The sequence below is a fragment of the Ascaphus truei genome, chromosome 3 (genome assembly GCF_040206685.1).
Source record: "Ascaphus truei isolate aAscTru1 chromosome 3, aAscTru1.hap1, whole genome shotgun sequence".
In the NCBI taxonomy this organism is placed as follows: Eukaryota; Metazoa; Chordata; class Amphibia; order Anura; family Ascaphidae; genus Ascaphus; species Ascaphus truei.
The window spans coordinates 237992274-238015874 of record NC_134485.1 but is presented as its reverse complement, the minus strand read 5'-3'; the positions used below and the strand labels follow the sequence as shown (position 1 = coordinate 238015874).

General features: G+C 41.2%; 1 protein-coding gene across 1 annotated transcript in view; it reads right to left on the bottom strand.

Moving 5' to 3' along the window:
- Window positions 1-9412: 9412 nt before the first annotated feature.
- Window positions 9413-23601, bottom strand: part of IL18R1 (interleukin 18 receptor 1) — a 36711-nt gene continuing 22522 nt past the window's right edge. The window contains exons 8-10 of the mRNA XM_075593374.1: window positions 20743-20907; window positions 16119-16277; window positions 9413-11261 (exon numbers count right to left, since the gene is read on the bottom strand). Coding sequence (XP_075449489.1) covers window positions 10909-11261; window positions 16119-16277; window positions 20743-20907 — 677 coding nt within the window. The 3' untranslated portion in view covers window positions 9413-10908. The remainder of the gene's footprint in view (window positions 11262-16118; window positions 16278-20742; window positions 20908-23601) is intronic.

The window sequence follows — 23601 nt, the reverse complement described above, 5'->3', positions numbered from 1 at the left end:
TGAGACAGTGAAATCATGGTAAGCTATTAATGGAAGGGGAAGCTTCTGGAAGTCAAATCATAGTAGTTGAAGAGAAGGGAAGGAATCTCACTGTTAATAGCTATGTAAGCCCTATGTATAGGATAGGTTTAGCATCCACTTTATTATTTTCAGTTAGGGAAAGTACCCTGGTTATATTGTCCCACCAAAATGGTCTGGCATTACACAGAGAGATAGACTATGTCCAGAGGGAGCTCCCTAAGCAGCAGCCCCAAAGCGTAGTTGGACCAACCCCACAGGAGGGTCCATCACTGGCTCTCGCCTAGAAGGACGTCTCGAAAAACATGGGAGCGCAGGTATCAATATGTGAAGGAATAAAAAGCACAAAATAGTGTAAATAATGTTTGAATCAAATGATTGATATAATTTATCAGGTGAATGGAGACTCACGTGGTATCAAATAAAATGAGGCATGTCAGAGATCAAAGGCAGATGCTTGACTCTGTAGTGATAGATGATAGATGAACAACCCCACAGCTGGATAATTGATACGATGTTTACAGCACACACGGCACCTCATCAGTCAGGGTAATAGGGAAAGAAGAGAGGCTTCCATATCGTAACATAATAATAACACTTTATACACGCAATAAAATTAACACTTACAGTGGTTAATGGGATGTTCAGCTGGAATTATGCAAAGTTGTCTGTGATTTTTTCAAGTAACTCTTTGCATGTAACCAGGGGTGCCAACAGGGGGGGACAGAAGGTCCCTGTGAGTCAAGGGGGCTCAGCCACCTGGGCCCCCTGCATGGCTGTGCCCGTCCAAAAATTTTTTTTTTTAAATGCATTGTCAAAAAAAATATCTCTGTGGCGCAGTGCTGACAAATCCGGCTTTCCAGTCGCCCCTGGCAACCAGATTGTACCCGCTGACGATCCCTACAATTCCCCTGCCGGAAACCCCCCCACACACCTGATTGGCTGGCGCGTTGCCAGGATTTAAATTTTTTGGGCTCGCAGCCAGGCTCTGAGCTGTGAAGCTGCCATTTCTTCTATCCAGCACAGAACAGGTAAGCAATGTCCCATGTCCCCCCAATGGTCTACTCTGGGCCCCCCACGGCCTCCCCTGGTCTCCCCACGCCCTCCCCTGGACCCCCCACATCCTCCCCTTGCCCCCCTCCCTGGTCTCCTCTGCCTCCTCCCTCACGGCCTCCCCTGCCCTCCCCCCCCACGGCCTCCCTTGGTCCCCCCACGACCTCCCCTGGTTCACCCCATGCCCTCCCCTGGTCCCCCCATGCCCTTCCCTTGACCTGCCCTGGTCTCCTCTGGCCTCCCCTGGTTCTCTAGCCCCCCACTGCCTCCCTATGGCCTCCCCAGGTCCCCCCAAGCCCTCAAGTACAAATAGTGATAAATCAAAAGTGGCGCTCTATTATAAGCTTTAAACACGTGTTAATCCAATATTAACATATAAACCATAAATTGAATAAATATAAATGATACAAACAAATCCTTGAATGCTGCTGTGACCCAGTGCAGGACTGCTCTCTCAATCCCAGGTGGATATGGCGACGTGGTGATCAAAGGGAAGCGCAAACATGTGGAGATATAAAAAATAAAACTGACGGTGCAGTATTGTGACAAATAAATATGTATTCTTCTTTAAGTCTGCTGTTATTTATACTCACAAGTGTGAGGATGATACTGTGTACGTAAAGGTATCTTTGGGTATATGTCTGCAGTGATGATAAGCTGACTGGAACCTCGGTGTGGGAATATATTCCTTAAATGGTTAAACAAAGAAAAGCCAACATAGCGCGATCTGTTTAAAAACTGTATTCAAGTGGTTAAAAATATAACATTACACTCACATGATGTATGCTATTTAAAAGCATTTAGATACGCAATGCATCTCGCCTCCGGTATCTTGGTGCAGTTTTTCCTTCCCTCTTCTCAGCGTGCGTCTCACTCCTGCGTTCCAGCAGGGCGGATGTGACGTCAGTGAGACTTCGGGAGTTCCGGTTTGGAGGGCTGGCTGTGAATCACCTTCACTCTACGCGTTTCTTCCCTTAGGATTTCTTCCCTTAGGGAAGAAACGCGTAGAGTGAAGGTGATTCACAGCCAGCCCTCCAAACCGGAACTCCCGAAGTCTCACTGACGTCACATCCGCCCTGCTGGAACGCAGGAGTGAGACGCACGCTGAGAAGAGGGAAGGAAAAACTGCACTAAGATACCGGAGGCGAGATGCATTGCATCTAAATGCTTTTAAATAGCATACATCATGTGAGTGTATTGTTATATTTTTAACCACTTGAATACAGTTTTTAAACAGATCGCGCTATGTTGGCTTTTCTTTGTTTAACCATTTAAGGAATATATTCCCACACCGAGGTTCCAGTCAGCTTATCATCACTGCAGACATATACCCAAAGATACCTTTACGTACACAGTATCATCCTCACACTTGTGAGTATAAATAACAGCAGACTTAAAGAAGAATACATATTTATTTGTCACAATACTGCACCATCAGTTTTATTTTTTATATCTCCACATGTTTGCGCTTCCCTTTGATCACCACGTCGCCATACCCCCCAAGCCCTCCCCTGGTCCCCCCATGGCCTCCCCTGGACCTCCTGACCCCCACAGCATCCCCTGGTTCTCCTCTGGCCTCCCATGGATCTTCTCTGGCCCCCCATGGCCTACCCTGGCCCCCCCATGTCTCCAGTTAGTCACCTAACTGTCTCACGCTCTCTGTCACCCTGTCTCCCTCTCTCTGTCACCCTGTCTCCATCTCTTTGTCACCCTGTCTCCCTCTCTGTCACAATGTCTCCCTCTCTCTCACACTTGCGTTCTCTATCGCGCCTCTCTCGCGCCTTTCTCTCTGTCACACACTCTCTGTCTCTCGCTCTCTCTACGTCTCGCTCTCTCTGTGTCTGGCTCTCTGTGTATCGCACTCTCTGTGTCTTGCTCTCTCTCTGTCTCGCTCTCTCTGTGTTTCACTCACACACTCTCTCTCTCTGTCTCTCTCTTTGTCACTGTCACACACACACACACACACACACACACACACACACACACACACACACACACACACACACCACTGCCCATGTGCATGAGCAGAGGTCTCGGCATGCATGCACAGAGTGTCTGGCCTGAAGGGGTGAGATGAGTGGCATCCAACGTGTGACAGAGGGGAAGCGCCGTGGCGAGCACACGCTGGCCATCCCAGCTCCCCCTGCGCCAGCCTCCTGCCCCGGCCCCAGTCGTTAAGGTAAGCTGTTATCTTCTTGTAGTGAAATGCTTGCCAAATGTTATTCATTATCTTATTGATGTGTGGGGTTGGACCGATATATGTATTGGGGGTGTAGGGGTGTATTTTTATATGTATTGTGGGTGTGTAATAAACAGATTGCATTGTAATGTTTTTTTTACGTATTACAATAAGAAGAAAACAGTTACGTAAAAGTTGCGCGCTAAAAAAAATAAAAAAATCCTGGTAGGTGCGCTATGGGTTCGGGGGGGGCCCAGCTCCTTTCATTTGTCCTGGGCCCCATAATTTCTGTTGGTGGCCCTGCATGTAATTGTGTTGGTTCAAGAAGTAGCAGGACTGTGATCAGCCCAGAATTCCAGAGCTCATATGAACTGCATAAGGCTGCGGTCCCAGTAACTACTACACCCCCGCCGGCAGTTCAGCCAATGAGGGCGAACCAGCCTCGGGACGTCATGGCCACGCCCCGCAAAGCCACAGCCACGCCCCCTCCCATCGCAAACCTTCCCTCTCCCCTCAGACTGCAGTGTAGCGCTGTGCACGCGCCGTCCCCCGCCGGCCGCGCGTGCTACAGTGAAGACTGGGGACTCACCCTAAGAGTATAGCTAGAGACAATGTGAAGTGTGAAAAGTTCATTCCTCTCCCCCTGTTGATAATAAATAAGAATGTGATATATGTGGCAACCGGCTATTCATTAGAAGCACAATCATGTCACCACCTTCACTCACGATTCACCAGCTGAAAACCAAAGGCAGATGTGGGAGGGAGGAGAGAGAGCAGAAGCAGCCCCACCGCCCAGATACTGCAATCCCGGCCGTATAGAAAATTAACCCCTTCCGTGGAGTATGTCCAGGGGAGATGATAGCTGGAACCGGAGGGCAGTCAGACTGGCATCTATGCAGCCATGCTCCTGGCTGAACCGGCTGCTTCTCTGGCAGGGAGCCGGAGCACTTGAATCCATAATACTTGTCTGTGTGTCTCTAGCGCAGCGTGCATCCAGTCATAACAGGCAGCAAGGGATATTCAAAAATAGAAAATCCGAAGCACAGCTAGAAAGAAGGTGTACCGGTGGGACAGAGGGCCAATATCAAAATGTATTAAATTAAAAACATATAGACAAAAATCCTGACAGATTCTCTAACATGTTTCACACACTGGGCGCTTTATCAAAGAGATACATGGTAGAAAATCTGTCAGGATTTGTGTCTATATGTTTTTAATTTAATACATTTTTGATATTGGCCATCTGTCCCACCGGTACACCTCCTTTCTAGCTGTGCTCCTGATTTTCTATTTTTGAATAGCCCTTGGTAACTGTGTTTGTTGTTGCATTTCCAACCACCAATCAGGGGCTGGGTCATATTGCAAACACCTGAGAGGAGGGAGATCTCTAGCTAGATAAAATCAGCTCAGCTTTAGTTGTGATCTCAGAGTCCTTTAGCTGATTCGGCTGGAAAGAATCTGGGAGTAACTGGGAGAAACTGCCAAGGACCCTGCAGGAAGAAAGAACAGGGAGAATCTCTTTAGGGATGGCCCTGCACCCACGTTTATAGGGTAACCCCAGTTTCCCAGTTGTAAGTGTGTGTGTTGATTTACTGTAAATAGTTGTGGAAATTTCTTTTTCCAATAACTTAATTTTATAAACTCTGTGCTTCTGTCTGACGAATTGTTCCCTTGTGTGATAGTCCTGGTCTCCTGAGAAAGCTTCTATATAACATCCTTTACCCAACAAATTAGCCTGGAAAGCCCAATTTCTGTAAGGTATAACTTACATAGTAGGAAGTTATTTCCAGGCATTTACATTACTAGTGAATACCAGATGAATATGATTTAAATGAAAATAAGATCATTTTAAATATATGGGCGTTAGAAACAGCACTACTGTTCTTACTGTAGTAAAACCTGGCTAGTGTCACATGATTAGCTTAGTGAATACTGCATTACTGTGTAAGCTAACACAGCATTAAATAACTTGGTGAAAGAAAAGAAAAACAATGTGAATACTGTCCAAAAATATGTATGTATTTACAGATGTACCAAGACCAAACGTCTTCAGTCCGCTCATGGTCACGTGACTGCAGTGTTCATGGCACCAAAGGATTATCGTTGCAGGGTCCTATTCAGAAGCATGGACCCCCAGGCAGCACCTTCGCAGCAGACACTGCCCCCAGCACCGCAGACTTTTGCTTGGTTGTCCGCAGTGCAGGGGACAGTGTCTTACTACTTATGTTTATCTTTATTTTTATAGCCTCCTCCATGTACATAGTGCATTACAGTAGTAATAGATGTGGCAAAATAATATGAGACATACGGTAATAGCAATAAGCACTACAGAAATAAAACGAAACATTAGGAAAAGGAGCACCTGCCCCGATGAGTTTATAGACTGGGTGGTATGTGAGGAGAATATACAGCGACAGTAAGATTGGCATACTGTATGATTGGCTAATCAGATTTAATTGTTATTGTTGTACCAGTTAAAGTATTAAGTAAGATTTTATTTTTCATGCTTGTAAAGTTTAAGAGCTCTGTCACGAATGCCGCACCTGTGGGCACGTGACTTGTGTATTTGAAAAGGCTTCAAATATCTAGCTAGTCAGCTGACTCAATCATCTCCCCGCCGGGCCCTCAAAATTACCAATATTTCCCCAAAAACCATCACACTACAACTTGCCTCTGTCATAAAGATAAGCCCCACCTTTTGTGGGTGTGTCTATCTCCCATTCATCAATCTTTTATGACATTTAAAATTCAAAATGGCTCAGAGCATAAAATAAAACATAACTCTCTTTCTTTAACTCCCTAGAAACGGTGTCCTTCCGGGCACCTCCTCTGCTAAGCAAGGGGCAGAATTTCAGGGAATTACGTCCCCCTTTAAAGGTGAGTCTGACTGGTCTGTATACTGTCGTTGTCAGCTCACTATCAACAAACTGTTCTCTTTTGATGCTTGATTTCCCCAATAACACAGTAGTTGTCCAAATGTGGGGAGTGCGCTTGCAGATCTTGTTGTGGAGATGAAAGATAAAATATACGAATAACGGTGTAGCCAGTAGGTAAAAAATGTGTATAGTAAAAGAGTATTTTGGTCGCACTCAAAAATTATGATGGTAGTACTGTAATAAGCAGATCAGAGATTCATCTCTCTCTGATAGGAGCACTGTGGCCAATCCACTTCGGTGTTGTACATCTTGTATGTCGTATATGACAAGGATCCAGCATTCACTCAAAAGGTAAGAGAGAGACTCACAATGGTGCAGTATGTCTCAATCAATATATATTGCATAGACACAGAAATTACAGATTTCACTCACATTTTCAATATGTGCAATGTTCAATTGAGAGGACTTGAAGAACGCCGAAGATCGCTGACACTCTGCCTTTCTCTGCCCACCTCCGTCTCCCCCGTGAGTGTCCCTTCCTCTGACGTCAGCAGTCCTGGCGGATGAGTCTTCTACGGTTATTCCGCTGCCAGAAAGGTGATTTCAGGTCCTCCAAAGACAGCCTCAGCGAAACGCGTTGAATCCTTTCTCAAGAATCATGTCTACTGTTGTCATTAGCTTATATTTATAGCACAATGCCTATATCCCAATCAATTAATTAATTTAATATTGATTCATCCCAGACAGAGAGGAATGACTAATACATATTTACCATTTCATATTAGGCCATTCAATACATAACGGCTAATCCAAAAAACTAAGGCAATCATTTAAGCTATTTAAATGTGCAATAGTGTAGTAATAGCATTAATGTAATATCTATGTGCAATACAAATCTATACCTAATTAACCAATATATAACAAACACTGTATGTATTCAAAAACTACTAAAATAGACTAACATAATTTAAAAAACATATTTTTAAGAATATTGGTGCAATATAGAAATATCTAAAAATAGAAAAAAGGGAAACAAACAGTAAAAAAAAACCTTAATGGTAATGTATCATCTAATATAATTAATTAAAATACATGCCACTAATGAAATAATATATCCAAAGACAACAAAAATGGAAGGGGGTATCACCAATACATAATAGTAAAATTGTATACTGCAGGAATAAAATCTACACCATCAGATAGAAAAGGCACCAATATCGATGTCCACATTTAAACCCTTAAGTACCAGGGTCTGCATTTTATGGATGCAAAAGGTCTCTCTTTTAGCTAACAAATTTAACCTATCACCACCCCTCCAATTCCTGTGTACAGTACATGTGCTATGCCTTTATACGTTAAAAATGTAGGATCCAATTGATGATAGATGCAAAAATGTTTGGACACTTTGTGAGTTAAAATACTTTTTCTGATATTCCCTATATGCTCAAGAATATGCACTCTCAAAGCACAACTAAATTTTTTCGGGACCGGGAGACGGTCCACAAGGGTTTTTTGAGCTGCTGCATTTTTACCTTTAAATCACATTTTCACTATATTTGGTGAAGGTTATATTCATAGTAAAGGTTTTTTGAATATTTCACTTATTCACTTTATTTTTATATAATTTGCACATTTATATTATTGGGTTATAGCACTTGTTATGTAATTCATTGCACCTTTGTAATTATTAGAAACCCACTTTATTTAGGAGCGCCCGGTTACACCCTTTTTTTTCATGTATCCCAATAAACACAGTAGTAAAAGCAGTAACACAGAAATAGTTATTTTAAAATACACGTTAACCCCTTGGTTGCTGTATTTTTCACACAACTGAACAGGTTAAGGCCTTAACATGACAAGCTCAGATACTCCTACCTTATTTTCCACTCCAAATACAAAATTATTTCCTTTTCAGAAGCAGTTCATTTCTTTACAGCCTTTGCGTTTGAAATGTATCTTACTAACACAACTTCAAATGTGATAAAGAGAGGTGAAAACATCCAAAAAAAAGATTGTATATTACTATTCAACATGTTAATAGCATGCAGGACACAAAGACATTTTAAACTGCAGTATTTAAAAAAAAATCAATCCAATGATAGAGGCAGCTGTAGAACAAATATCTGCCCTTTTTATAAATATAGGGAACTATATGCTTTGCAGTACTAAGTCCTATGACACCTTGCCTTGAATGGGATCTAAGGTACCATACTGTAGGGCCCATGCACTAAGCGGCGTTTAGAAAAATCGCCAGGCTATTTAAATAGCCATTTTTGACAGAGTTGCTATCACGGTATGCAGAAATCCTGAATACCAGTGATAGCAACATTTGCAAACATGGCAAGTAGCCAGCGACGTGAAGATCACCCCTCTGAAAAGGGCTCACCCGGCTAGTTCTTTCTGCTGCAGAGAGAGAGAGCCACCTCTCTCTCCGCAAATCTCGCCCGAAAATTATTTTTAAAAATGTATATTTTATGATTAGTGTATTGTAGCATAGGGTCTCCTCGGAGCAGAACCGCGTTGATTAGAGGTCCGGGGACCCCTGCTTCCTGAGATACAGGCCACATTAAGGAGTGCCGGTATCTCCTATGCATTTTATTTCCACGGTCCCGTGACGTGGGGCATTTAAATGCATAGGAGATACCGGCACCCCATAACGGGGCCTGTATCTCAGGAAGCAGGAGGTCCCCGGACCTCTAATAAATGTGGTTCTGTTCCAGAGACCCCCCACTACAATACACTAGTAATAAAACCCTATTGAAAAATGTAACAAATTCGTTACCGTAGCGGCTATCTGCTATGGTAATGAAGCTCCTTTTAATGTAATTTTTATTAATAGTGTGTGGGAGCAGGGGGTCTCCTGAGCTGAAGTGCTTTGATTTGAGACTCAGCGACCCCCTGCTTCCCGAGTTACAGGACCTGGTATGGGGCATCGGGTGCCGGTATCGCCGCCATTTTTAAATTGTCCGTGTCACGTGACCGCTGGATTTAAATAATGAAGGAGATACCGGCACCTCAAATCTGGGCCTGTAACTCAGGAAGCAGGGGGTCCCCAAGGCTGAAATCAATGAGGTTCAGCTCAGGAGTCCCCCAGCTCCCACACACTAATAATACAAATTACATTAAAGCAGCTTCATTACCTTAGAGGATAGCCGCAAAGGCAATGAACTGGTTAAGACACAATAGCTGCTTTATTGAGGGCAGAGGGGGTGATTGAAGTGGGTACATAGCCCATCATTCACCCCCTCTGCCCCCAATAAACATTACACTATGTACTAACCACCAATACACAACCCACCCCCCACGTAAAACCATAATTTATGTTTTTTTTTTTAAACACAGGATTGATACCAGAGGCTGGCGGGGTCCCCGGGGTGGTCCTCACAAGTGTCCGTGTGCCTCCAGGTTGTCCCCGCTGGTGTCCGGGGGCCCCAATGGGGTCCCCTTGGTGTCCTCAGGTGGTCTCCGCTGGTGTCTGGGGGTCCCTGGGTGGTCCTCGTGAGTGTCTGGGAGCACTCGGGTGGTTCCTACAGATGCCTGGGGGCCCTCAGTTGGTTCCCACAGGTGTCCTGGGGGCCTCAGGTGGTCCCTGTGGGTGTCTGGGGTCCTCGGGTGGTCCCCGCGGGTGCCCGGTGGCCTGCGGTAACAATCCTGTTGCAAAAAAAACCTCCCGCCTCCCAACACATACAGTACAGTAATGGGCAAAATAACTATTATCCAGATAGGGGATAACCTGGGGACCCACGCTGGCCTCTGGTACCCTTACTGTGTTTAAAATAATTAATTATGGTTTTATGTGGGGGGACAGGGTGTGGGTGGGTTGTATATTGGTGGTTACTACATATCGTAATGTTTATTGGGGGCGTGGGTTGTATATTGGTGGTTACTACATATTGTAATGTTTATTGGGGGCAGAGGTGGTGAATGAAGGGCCATGTACCCACTTCACTCCCCCCCTTTAGTCCAATTAAGCTGCTGTTGTTCCTTAACCAATTCATAAGGTAATGAAGTTGCCTGTAAATGCACTTTTATTGCATGGGATACATGCCGGGGGTCTCCGGTGCTGATATTAATTAGTATGAGCTCCGGAGACCCCGGCATCAATCCGATGCAGGAAAATGCATTTTTTTCTAAGTCCTGTCTCGCCGCTCATCGCAGCTTCTCACCACCTTCTTGCCAACTTTTCCTGGCGGGATGATTTTGAGAGGAAATCTCAATTCTAGAGCTGCAATTAGCCTCTAATAGCACAAGTTTGGAAACCTGGCAAAAAGTGGCTTATCGCTGCTCGTTTGGCGATTTTTTTTTTCCCTCTGCAAAAAAAATTTGCCGAAAAGTACTCTTATCGCTGACTTATCAGGACTTACTGATTCGCTGCAGGCTTTTTTGGCGATGAGGCGGCGATAATCGGCTTTTCGCTGCTTAGTGTATAGGCCCCTGTATGTCTTAGTACCACTTAGTTAATATGTCTCATTATCTTGAGCCAGATAAATACTTTCACACTTTTGGTCAGCTGGTTTGCTTTCTAGGAGCAAACACACATTCCTTTTCTTACTGCTACAATACACAACATTTCTGTCATTAAATACAGTAGGACAGTTGTCCTGTTATGTATGCAAAATGTTAGAACAACCCGTGGTTAACACCTTCAGTGCTCACAAATTTGTGTTAAACTAAAATCCCTTATCTCACTAAACCCTACATAATTTGCCATAAGGCCTCATGGTTATCGTTCTCTTGTAATGTACACAATAGTATTTTATTGTCTATTCTCTTTCCACATCGTCAAAATAGCATTGACTTTCCAAACTCTGAAAGGGAAGTGCTTGGTTTGATTGGTTTTGCTGGCATCAAGTACTGAATCTTCTTCCAAAATCTAGACGTCAGAGGACGAGACTTATCCCCTTCCCATTTCACTCTGTTGCTTGCTTTGAGGAGCTGCAGAGACTCTGGCATGATGTTGAACTCATTTAGAGGTGTATATTCAATCAAAATCGCTTTGATCTTCCTTTCTACCATTGACTTGTACAGGCCACTCTCAAGCTCATACATTGCTTTGTCAGATATGTAGTTCCTGCTCAGGAGCATAATTAATCGTCTGCTTTTGTCAAGAAATGTGTGCATGTCATCAACCATTGCTGTAAAGTGGGAAATACAACAAGGTAGGATATTATAAAATACAACAGGGTATGGTATTATATTTCTGGCAATTATCAGAAATTAACATCAAATATATTTTTTCAATTTGTATTGTCTTGTATTACATTTCAGGGACCATCTCTATTTTATTTTATTACATACTAAATAAAATCTAAACTAAAAATGGCATTTTCTGATTTCATATACTATATGTATGTATTTAATATTTTTACTTGTATGGCACCAACAATGTGCACTCTGCACTTTACAAAACAGACTTGGAATACTAGGAATTATTATACAATAAATGCACCAAACATAAAAGCATGTAATAAGAAACACTGCTCCTAAGAGCTTACCATGCAAGTGGTATGTTGACTAACTTACATAGACAGTATGGAAATGAGTAAGTGCAGTGGATGGTTAGAGTCTGGCCTAGAGAGCTGGCAAGTGCTTCTTGGTATGAAAAGAAATAGTCTTTAGGCCAGGCTTTGAAATTTATCATTTAGAAGGTGTGCTGTTAGTTTCGACTTGAAGGTAAAGACGAGGTGCTTGGTGTATACAGAGTAAGGGCGTTACATAGGTTAAAGCCATGAGGGGAAATGGTTTCATAGTACAGTAGGTGAGAAAAAGTAGTAGAGGTTTAAGGCATGAAAAGAAGACATGAGGTATGCAGGAGACAAGCATGGGTCAATAACAGCTCAAAGCTGAGATATAGGGAAGGGCAGAAACGTCTGGAAGGTGAGGCAGAGAACTTTGTAGGTCACATGGAATATTACTGGAAGCGAGCAGAAGTATTTAAAGAGGAGGTGAGTAGAGACTTTCCTGGGATAAAGTTAAACTATCTGAAGCATTTTCGATAGTTTACAAGTAAGGGAGTTGTTAAGTAGGGAAACATGTTAGTAGCAGACTACAATAGTCAAGACAAGAGAATAAGGGCATGGATTAGTTTTACCAATAAATAAACAGAGAAATGTTGCTGTGGAATAAGGGACAGAACTTAGCCAAATAGGAATATAGTGAAAAAACAAACGAAAGATTCCTCCTTGAATGCACTCAGATAGGCTAGTGAAAGTGATATGGTTGATACTTTAAAAAACCTTTTAATCACATATATATAATTAAAACAATGTTTGTATAGAGGGGCATGGTATAAACAATCGAATACCAGCCCCTACTGGCAAGCCAAAAGGTCTTCCTTAAAATAAATAAGCGGAAGATAGTATAGATAAAAATACACCACCTTAGTGTGGGCTCACTTGCTCAGAGAGTCACCTATGTATAACTTCAGACTAGGAAACCCGTCCCACCTAGGGAAATCCTATTGTCAATGAAATCAACAGACCTGGACAGATGCAGGTTGTTGATGCTAGATCTGAAGGGGTGACTGACTGAAAGCCGGCTGGTCAAATAATAAAGACCTGTGTAATGTCAAAGACCCGCATTAAGTATAGATGTAAAACAACTCCAGAACGGGGTGAAATCGACAAAAAAATAAGATAAATATACTACATAAAGTAAATATATAACCACACGCTAAACAATCTATAAATACAATATACAATTAATGATAAAATTCGTAGCGTGATGGTGGACCTTTGAGAAAGCGCGAACACGCGCGAAACGTGCGTCAGGTGACCGGAACGTAGTGACGTCATCACACTGAATGGACGCTTCCTAGAAGCGGGATGGTGTCTCCGCGGCTGTAGCTGCTGACTTGGAACCCTGACATTTCTATCTTGGCATCCTGCCTCCCTTCCCTTTTACCTTGGGACCCAGTGAAGCGGCTATGGACGTATACAGCGTCCTGAAGCTAAGTATAATACCCAACTAGCCCATTAGCTATATTTGCTTAGGGAAACTACATTATACGGCTGTACATGTCCCAGCTTCCCTTCCTGATCGGCTATCACTGTGATACTATACCACCTGTGTGGGACTATATGATATTACTGGTATAGTCCCCACTAGCAAGGGGCTCACACCGATGACTCAGTCTGGGGTATTATATACTTATCGTGATCAACATTAGTTATTCATGCAATGTGTATGCTTAGATGTACGGCGACACAACACTGTTAATTATTTAGTGTGGAGAATACCCCATGTATTGATCATTATATATGACTGTTTTTTTTGCCATTGAAGTCAGTGGTTCTAAGTAAGGAGACTTCGTGAGTGATCTCTGCGCTAACTTATTAGTATATTTCAGAGGCTATAACTGGATATGGTCCCTGAACCGTGCCTCAGGGCATTAGCAGAGCACACTTATTATGTATAAGATAAATAATGTAGTATATTTATCTTATTTTTTTGTCGATTTCACCCCGTTCTGGAGTTATTTTACATCTATACTTAATGCGGGTCTTTGACATTACACAGGTCTTTATTATTTGACCAGCCGGCTTTCAGTCAGTCACCCCTTCAGATCTAGCATCAACAGCCTGCATCTGTCCAGGTCTGTTGATTTCATTGACAATAGGATTTCCCTAGTGAGCAAGTGAGCCCACATTAAGGTGGTGTATTGTTATCTATACTATCTTCCGCTTATTTATTTTAAGGAAGACCTTTTGGCTTGCCAGTAGGGGCTGGTCCTGGATTGTTTATACCATGCCCCTCTATACAAACATTGTTTAAATTATATATATATATGTGCTTAAAAGGTTTTTTTAATGTATCAACCATATCACTTTCACTAGACTATCTGAGAGCATTCAAGGAGGAATCTTTCGTTTGTTTTTTCCACTATTACCCTTATCCTCTTTTGCACCAGTATCTGTCTCTACTTATTTACTTATCATTTTTCACTTTTGCTGATGCGGGAGCTCCCCCTTACCCTTTCCCCTCCCCTCTTTCCCATTCCTGGATTTGATACCAAATAGGAATATGAATGGAGTGGGAAGAGTCAAATGTGACATCCGATATGTTAGTGACTAGACATAGGATGATGCTGTTTAATGTAATGAAGAAAGGTAATACTTTTCCAGCTTTGATGGAAAGCGCTCAATTGTAGGTAAATGAAGTTTGAGGTGATGGAGCACCATTCAGAACGATATAGCAGATACAATGCTTATTTCAAAGAATCACATTATATATATATATATACACTGGCGACACACTTTATTCGAGCTCGGCTAGTCCCACGAATTCGTGTATACCCGGGTGTATTGAGGTTTGTGACTGTTTTCTGCCCGAGTATATTGGGTTATTTTCTAGGCAGGGATTGAAGCATTTTATTCCCGCTGGCTGCAATACTGCACAGTATATATATATATACTGCATTACAATTCATGAATTTATGCCATCTGGTAGACACGCGAAGCATTGCAGCCTATTAAATCCTAATCATTATCATTTAACAGATCAGCCGCCCATCAGCCAGGCATGAACCCAGGCTGGGAAGGCAAATGCAACGGGGCTTGTCAGAGGTGAGGAGCGGCGCATTCCAGGTATCTGCCAGGTACATACCGGGTATTTGCTCGAATAAAGTGTGTCGGTGCAGTATATATATTTTTTTTAAACATGTTTTCATGCATGACAGTGTATATATATATATATATATATATATATATATATGTTTGCAGAATACTTCTGTAAATTGCATGGCATTATGCATTTTATTATTTGCTAAAGGCGTGTTCTCATGCATGATACTTCCTTGACACGCCCCTCCATGTCATGACCGCGCCCACCCCCTCGCTCGCTTTCCAAAAACCTACAGTCCACACATCGCCGGAGTGGAAAGCTTGCGTGAGGCAAGTAGCACTGTAGCGTGTGCGCTCGCTTTCACTATGGACAAAGCCTAACATGAGCATAAAGATTATGCCTGAAGCCAAATGTGTTTAGGAGTCACCAAGTGATAGTTTGTAGAGAGAGAAAAGTAGGGTCTCAGAGGTCTCAAGACAGTGTTTTCAGGTCCTCCATAGAAAAATCAACAGGGAATTTGGGCTTGTCAGCAAAAGACAGAAAACGAGCGGTGCAAAAAGTATGAGGAGAACAAGAATAGGGCTTTATTATGGATACAAAGACTGTACAATATGAAGGCATAGACATAGTGGTCAACTGTATTACATAGATAAGGTGGAAACATTAGATTTAGATTCATGGAGATCATTGACTACTTTATTAAGGACAGTTTCAAATGAAACAGATTGTAGAGAGTTTGAGACCAAGGTAATGGAAACTAAAAAAGTTGCGCATGCAGGAGAACACCAGATGTGCAAGCACTTTACAAGCAAAAGGCAGATGACAAACAGAGCGGTAATTAGTAAGGAAAGTAGGATCAACAATGTAATTTGTTATTATTGGAGTGATGCAGTAACTGTATGCTTTAAAGATGAGGGGAAAGCGCCATAGTACAGCTTAAAAATATTTGAGCTGTTTGCCTACCTATTTTCTATGGCCCTGATTCAGGATGTTGAACTAACGGCGTCAATTTAACTCTTCAGTGCCAAAAGAGCAGTTGCTTAAGAATGGTTGAGATACTGGCAGTGCTCATTTAAAACATTTTATAGACATCTTTGGGGAGTTACTGGGAACTGATAAACCTTAATGAGTCAGGGAAATGTCTGATGTTCACTTTGCTATTCAAATAATATTTGTCTTATTAGTCTTACGAAGGTCAATGGAATATGTGGAATTCACTTCCATTTTAATTATTCTACATTGCCAACTCCTCCCACAAGTCTTTGTTTAAATAACATACGCATGGTTCTATCCGAAAAGTTTTCATACAAAGAAATGTTTGGGGAAGTATGGCCATATTATGCATTATTAAAGGTGTTAGACATAATCTATTGAGAGAACTGCATCATTTCACAAAATCTGCAAAAGTTTCATTCTTAATTCTTACTTGCCTCCTCCTGGCATAATATCTCGCTCGAAAATGCACAATTTATACCCAAATTGATTTTCCAGAATTGTGGGTAGGATCTGTAAAGCGAACTCTCGCTCTTCTTTAGCCTCAATAATGGAGTGATTTAGGAAAGATAAATAAGCATCATACTCTTTTCCATCTGCACAAAACAACAAATAATTATTTATTTACAGAATAGGTCTTATGATTTTTACGACAGCTTTGAATGTTGTTTCTTGATAAAAGTCGGTCTAGTAGGTTTATTGCAGAAACAGATGAGCAATTTGTCTTAATGGGAACATACTAATAGGCCAGTTAGTGTTTTGATTATACTGTACCATATTGATTTATCAAACACAATTAAAAAAATACACACGTTGGCATAGGTTGATCAAAGGTTGTATTGCTACGTAAAGCTTTACTATTATCAAAATTTGGGATTGCAGCAATATTTTATTGGAATACTGCTATATTCACTGAGCATTATTCATAAGTGGGTTGCAACATTCAATTAAATTTGCATATACTAGAAAAGTGGTAATTTAGCATTAAATAGGTGATACATCTGCATTAATCAGCGCTAGGGATGCAATTATGTCTGGGGAGAGAGAGAAGGGGTTTACGATATCCCCTTTTTCTATCGTTTGGTTATGTAATAGGCTTTTTAACAAATGTTATGGCAGAGCTACAGTACCTGAGGATACCAATGCATTGCAAAGATATGCCTTCATGTTCCAAATAATTTAACATGCAACATAAATACCCTACAAATAAAATAAAAAAGCATTATATATATATATATATATATATATATATATATATATATATATATATATGTAGAGGTATCAGTACCGTGTTAGCCGAGCTTCAATAATCAAAAAATAAATAGATGATACCGTTCTGTGGCTAACGAAATGCTTTTATTTGTGCGAGCTTTCGAGATACACTGATCTCTTCTTCCGGCGATGTTACAATGAATGAAGCAAGGATAACTTAAAAACAGTGTCTCTTGGAATGTTATCTGTGCTTGTCCTTCCCCCGGTGTGGATGTGTTTTATGGCTAGTGGTGTCAAAGGGTAACTGAAAGCAAGTGAAGAAAGAGTGTGTATGTGTATCAGTGTGAATAAAAATGAATGGAGAGCCCACAGTATAAACTATATATATATATTACATTACTGAAAGACCATTTACATGGAGCCCATACTGTATAAGCAAATACATCGCTGTTCACACAGCTTTTAAGCACAGCATTGGATTACATGCAAAGCAAGTCAAAACAATCACAGACATGTTTCAACCTTAATGGGTCTCATCAGCGTGAGGTTGGTTTATACTGGCTTTTCAATACAGTACGGTGGTAGTTTTTTGCTGCCTTTTTCACCCATCATAACTTAAAATGTGTGTGTGTGTACAGTATGTGTGTGTGTGTGTGTGTGTGTGTGTATATATATATATATAGCAGAATAAATGAGTTCTTCATTATTACGTGATACCTTTTTTATTGGACTAACAATTTATGTCATAGTTCAAGCTTTCGAGAGCTATCCTCTCTTCTTCAGTTCAAGCAATACTGATATACAGCTTGACCTGAAAAAAAGAGGAGAACTCTCGAAAGCTTGTCCTATAACATAAATTGTTAGTCCAATAAAAAAGGTATCACCTAATACTGAAGAACTCATTTATTCTGCACTATCGCAACTGGACTAACACGGCTATTTTCTGCTTTATACATATATATATACACATATATATATATATATAGTTGTGTGAAAAAGAAAGTACACCCTCTCTGAATTCTATGGTTTGACATATCAGGACATAATAACAATCATCTGTTCCTTAGCAGGTCTTAAAATTAGTTAAATACAACCTCAGATGAACAACAAATGATTACACCGTGTCATGATTTATTTAACAAAAATAAAGCCAAAATGTAAAAGCCATGTGTGAAAAACTAAGTACACCTTATGATTCAATAGCTTGTAGAACCATCTTTAGCAGCAATAACTTTAAGTAATCGTTTTCTGTATGACTTTATCAGTCTCTCATATCGTTGTGGAGGAATTTTGGCCCACTCTTCTTTACAACGTTGCTTCAGTTCATTGAGGTTTGTGGGCATTTGGTTATGCACAGCTCTCTTAAGGTCCTGCCACAGCATTTCAATCGGGTTGAGGTCTGGAATTTGACTGGGCCATTGCAACACCTTGATTCTTTTCTTTTTCAGCCATTCTGTTGTAGATTTGCTGGTGTGCTTGGGATCATTGTCCAGTTGCATGACCCAATTTCGGCCAAGCTTTAGCTGCCAGACAGATGGCCTCACATTTGACTCTAGAATACATTGGTATACAGAGGAGCTCATGGTCGACTCAATGACTGCAAGGTTCCCAGGTCCTGTGGCTGCAAAACAAGCCCAAATCATCACCCCTCCACCACCATGCTCGACAGTTGGTATGACGTGTTTGTGCTGATACAGTATGCTGTGTTTGTTTTTTGCCAAATGTGGCACTGTGCATTATGGCCAAACATCTCCACTTTCATCTCGTTTGTCCAAAGGACATTGTTCCAGAAGTCTTGTGGTTTGTTCATTGCAACTTTGCAAACCTAAGCCGTGCTGCCATGTTCTTTTTAGAGAGAATAGGCTTTCTCTTGGCAACCCTTCCAAACAAACCATACTTGTTCAGTCTTTTTCTAATTGTACTGTCATGAACTTTAACATTTAACATGCTAACTGTGGCCTGTAGAGTCTGAGATGCAACTCTTGGGTATTTTGCAATTTCTGAGCATTGCACGGTCTGACCTTGGGGTGAATTTGCTGGGACGTCCACTTCTGGGAAGATTGGCAATTGTCTTGAATCTTTCAACTTTTGAATAATCTTTCTCATTGTAGAATGATGGCCTTTAAATTGTTTGGAAATGGCCTTATAACCCTTCCCAGATTGATGGGGAGCAACAATTGCTTCTCTAAGATCATTGCTGATGTCTTTCCTCCTTGGCATTGTGTTAACACACACCTGAAAGCTCCAGACCATCAAACTGCTAAAACTTCGGCTTTTATAGAGGTGGTCACACTTGTTGATGATCAATTAATCAAGGGCATTTGAATAGCAGCACCTGTCTGCTACTTAGCATCTTAATTCCTATGGAAGCAGTAAGGGTGTACTTAGTTTTTTCACACAAAGCTTCTCCATTTTAGCTTTATTTTTGTTAAATAAATCATGACACGGTGTAATATGTCATGTGTTGTTGTTCATCTGAGGTTGTATTTACCTAATTTTTAGACCTGCTAAGGAACATATTATTGTTATTATGTCCTGATATGTAAAACCATAGAATTCAAAGATGGTGTACTTTCTTTCACACAACTGTATGAGCAAATTGTCCACCTGTAGTGGGTCAAGTGGCCAGTTAGTCATGGGTTAACTATAACCAGCTGTCCACTTGCATTTTGAAGTGGTTAATATATTCATAAGTTCAACATTCTTAATATTATGTATTTCTATCATCCATTCTAGGTTGGTTAGTCTCATCTTGCCTATGTCTACAGTGGCCATTACATACATACTTTAGAGGCAAGATGAGTCTAATGCCAGCCTGGAGTTAGTTACAAAAATTGTCAATATTATTTGGCGGTAACCCAATATCACTGGTATATTTAACACTTTATTTTAACCAATAAAGCACATTGATATCAATAACGAGCTTTAGTGAATAGCCCTTTGTTGCATTCATTTCTTAATACTCAAGAGTTGTGGCGGTGCCATAAAACACCTTGCAGCTCATTCACTTGAATGGCCCCATAAGGCATCTTCTAGAGGAGATGTGTGAAACCATCCGAATTTTGCCGCGAAACATTTAGCCAAGCCTTAAAGGCATTATAATGTCCCAAACATAACCTGAGATTTTGCAATTTCACTTGCTTTCAGCAAAATATCACCAGACAGTGAGCAAAATGTGGTGAATGGGCCCCATTTATAGTATCAGCATTAAGTGAATATAGCCATTTTAAGGGATTTTGCAATTTAGCATATTAAGCAAAATCGCAATTCACATTGGGGCACATGCATCAAAAGTTTTGCATATTTCTAGTGTCTTCCATCGCCAGTACGGTAGGTGTCTTATGTACGGTTGCCAGGTAACTTTTCCAAAAATACTGGACACAATGGTGACACACGCGCACACACACACCTCTCTCCACTCCATGCTATTTCCTCCTCTTCTTGGCCCCATTCTCAGCCTCCTGACACCCCCTGGTTGGCTTCATTACCCTGCAGCATCCAGTCAGGATGGAGGAAGCTGCCCAGCCTCCTAGTAACAGCCATGCTCTCTCTATGCTCAGGGAAATCCTGCAGTATCCTCAAGCTGGTCAGGCTACTATGCCCAGAGAGGTAATACTGGACCCATACATGTCCAGTATTGCCGCTAATTTTTTACTGGACAGAGTGTCCAAATATAGGACAGTCCAGTTCAAAACTGGACACCAGGCAAACCTAGTCTTATGGTAAAACACCAGTCTCCAAGTATGGGCCTTAATCTCTGGTATTTTCTCCGGTTGCAAGTTTGTATTGTGATGTCACATTGTACATTCACCACAGAAATTTTTTAAATTCAACCTGACATATACTCACCTTTAGTGGTCTCATCCTTTCCTGTTAAGTTGCGGTATAGTAAAACCATGTCTATTCTAAACAGGAGGCACAAAACGACAACAATAACAGTACATATTGAACAAGTGATCGAAGCAACCATAGACGTTATGAAGACCCGCTTGGAAATATCTTGACTTTTCTCTGCTATGAAAAACAAAAAACAAACATTTGTGTAAAATACAGTTAGTCCATGCAACAAAAATGTTTTGTTATGGTAACATTCAAATATTAGGTTCTTTACATATCTAAATATTGAACACAGGAGATTCAAATAAAATAAAGACAATTGACATAATTCAGTATAATTGTTGAGACCTTTGCAACATGTCTAAAAAAAAAATGTAAACTTGATTTGGGAATTTATCATTGTAATAGATTGATAACTTCAGACCATTTTTTTTGATTATCAACTAATGCTCATTTCTTCAGTGCTTTAAAAGTTATCTTTCTAATTAATAATTTTGTAGCTTTATGTTACTCATATTGATATAGCAAACTACCCGAAGTACTTAAGTGCTAATCTTAACCAAAAGCTATTTGTACTTTTTTGCTTATGGCTCATTGAAATCTTTGACTTAAAAAAGTAGCTGCCAGGAGCAAAATGAGGAGGTCTCTTCATCTACAACTGTCCCGGACCCGGGGGCTGCGGGGGGCCCCGGCCAGCCCTGGAAGTTTGGGCTCGGCCCAACATCCGCGTTTGGCTCCCAGGCTTCTTTTATCTGCCAGCCCCCACCTCTCCCTAGTTGTGCCCCAGCCTTCACTGGAAGCTCCAGCCACACACCGCAGGATCTGCATGGCATCTGAGGCCTCCCCCTTCCCCCCCCCCCAAATTATAATGCCCTGGTTTTTGTCAGAAATTACAAGAGCAACTACAGAATAATTGCATTGTAGGAAAATTGTATACATTTCTACCACACTCATCACAAACAATAGCTTTATATATTCATTATTTTTTTACTCTAGAACAAACTTCCTACAGTAGGTGGGTGGAGTAGTGAGTTTAACAGACATTCTTTTATTTAAAAACATTAACAATTTGTAGTGGACCTACTTACATACAGTAGCGGGGCAGCAAATGGCTTTTGATTTTTGGGGGGTTGTGGCTATCCCATGGTTTCTACTTATGGGACAACAATCTGAAGATGTGTATTTTTTATTGTTTAATGCTTTATAGTATATTGGTCCATATTTAACGGTTGTATCTTTTTTTATGTTCTATTATATTGTTAAAAAGAGATAAAGAGAAACATTAATGGAATTTATTTAATATAATGTTGCCCACAACACTGCAGGCACTGTGTTATCTTCAAAACAAACAAAGCGCACAACACTCATCGTGAAAAATGTAATAAACAGTGTTTATATAAAAGGTGTTTCAAGGTTAAGCGTACATCATGAATGATTTAATCAGGCATTGAGAGCCACAATGTGGCAGTTACCAGCAGCTGCAACCAGGAACCGCCGAGATTTCACTCCCCCTTCCACGAACTCAGGTCAGGTGCAGATCAGACACACTACCGGATCATTGGTGTATCTGTCACAGTCTTAATGTCCAATATGTGGCGTTAGTACGCCCGGTGAGTCCTGGGGTGTAGTTCTCTCTCTCTCTCGCAGATATCATACAGGTTCCCTGCTGCAAACCTCACTGCACATCCGCACGGGTCGAGCAGCGTGGCGGCGTAGTCTCGTTTTCCCGTCTGTGATGTCAGAGCGCCCAATGAGGCTCACAGAGTGTTGGAATTTACTCTGTGTATCGGCGTTTGCCAGTCCTGCTTCTGACCTTACTGCACAGCTACAGAGGCCAGCGACGTAATGGCACATGCGCCGAGGAATGAAAGTCAGCACGGTATTACAAATAAACCGAGAGACTATAGCAAAAATAAAATACACCTTGAACTAAAAATATTCAAAGAATATAGGTTGAATACCCGTGCGGATGTGCAGTGAGGTTTGCAGCAGGGAACCTGTATGATATCTGCGAGAGAGAGAGAGAACTACACCCCAGGACTCACCGGGCGTACTAACGCCACATACTGGACATTAAGACTGCGGCAGATACACCAATGATCCGGTAGTGTGTCTGATCTGCACCTGACCTGAGTTCGTGGAAGGGGGAGTGAAATCTCGTGAAATCTCGGCGGTTCCTGGTTGCAGCTGCTGGTAACTGCCACATTGTGGCTCCATGCCGGATTAAATCATTCATGATGTACGCTTAACCTTGAAACACCTTTTATATAAACACTGTTTATTACATTTTTCACGATGAGTGTTGTGCGCTTTGTTTGTTTTATTGTTACTAGATCCTAGGGCCTTTGGCTGCCCTATATCACAGCAGCAGACGCTCATCTACATTGGTATATTTATTTACCCTATACACTTTTATCACGTGGTTGGGTGTATTTGATATAATTTTATCACATTAACACTTTTTTATTTAGTTAGAATTCTTGTGCGCACTTGTTTGTTCTTTCTAACTGTGTTATCTTAGATTATTTCCATGAGAATTGAGGGAGATTCTTTCACCCACGTGCACCTTGCTAAAAGACTTTGATATTGTCTTATTTGGTGCTGCCTGATCTTATGTATTTTTATGGAATTTATAGGTGGTACTGTAGTTATATACTATTATTTTCTGTGTGTCAAACAAGTCATTCACTGCAGTAACTTTCTTTATATCTAGCTAAAATACTACAGTACTATAAACTATGCTACAACTGATTTAAAATATCTAATAGAAATATATTTAATCATGTTTTCTCAGAATTGTGAATTTTAGAAACTGTGCTATTATATAGAAAATTGATATACTGTGTCGTCAAATCAAAATGCTTCTTTAAC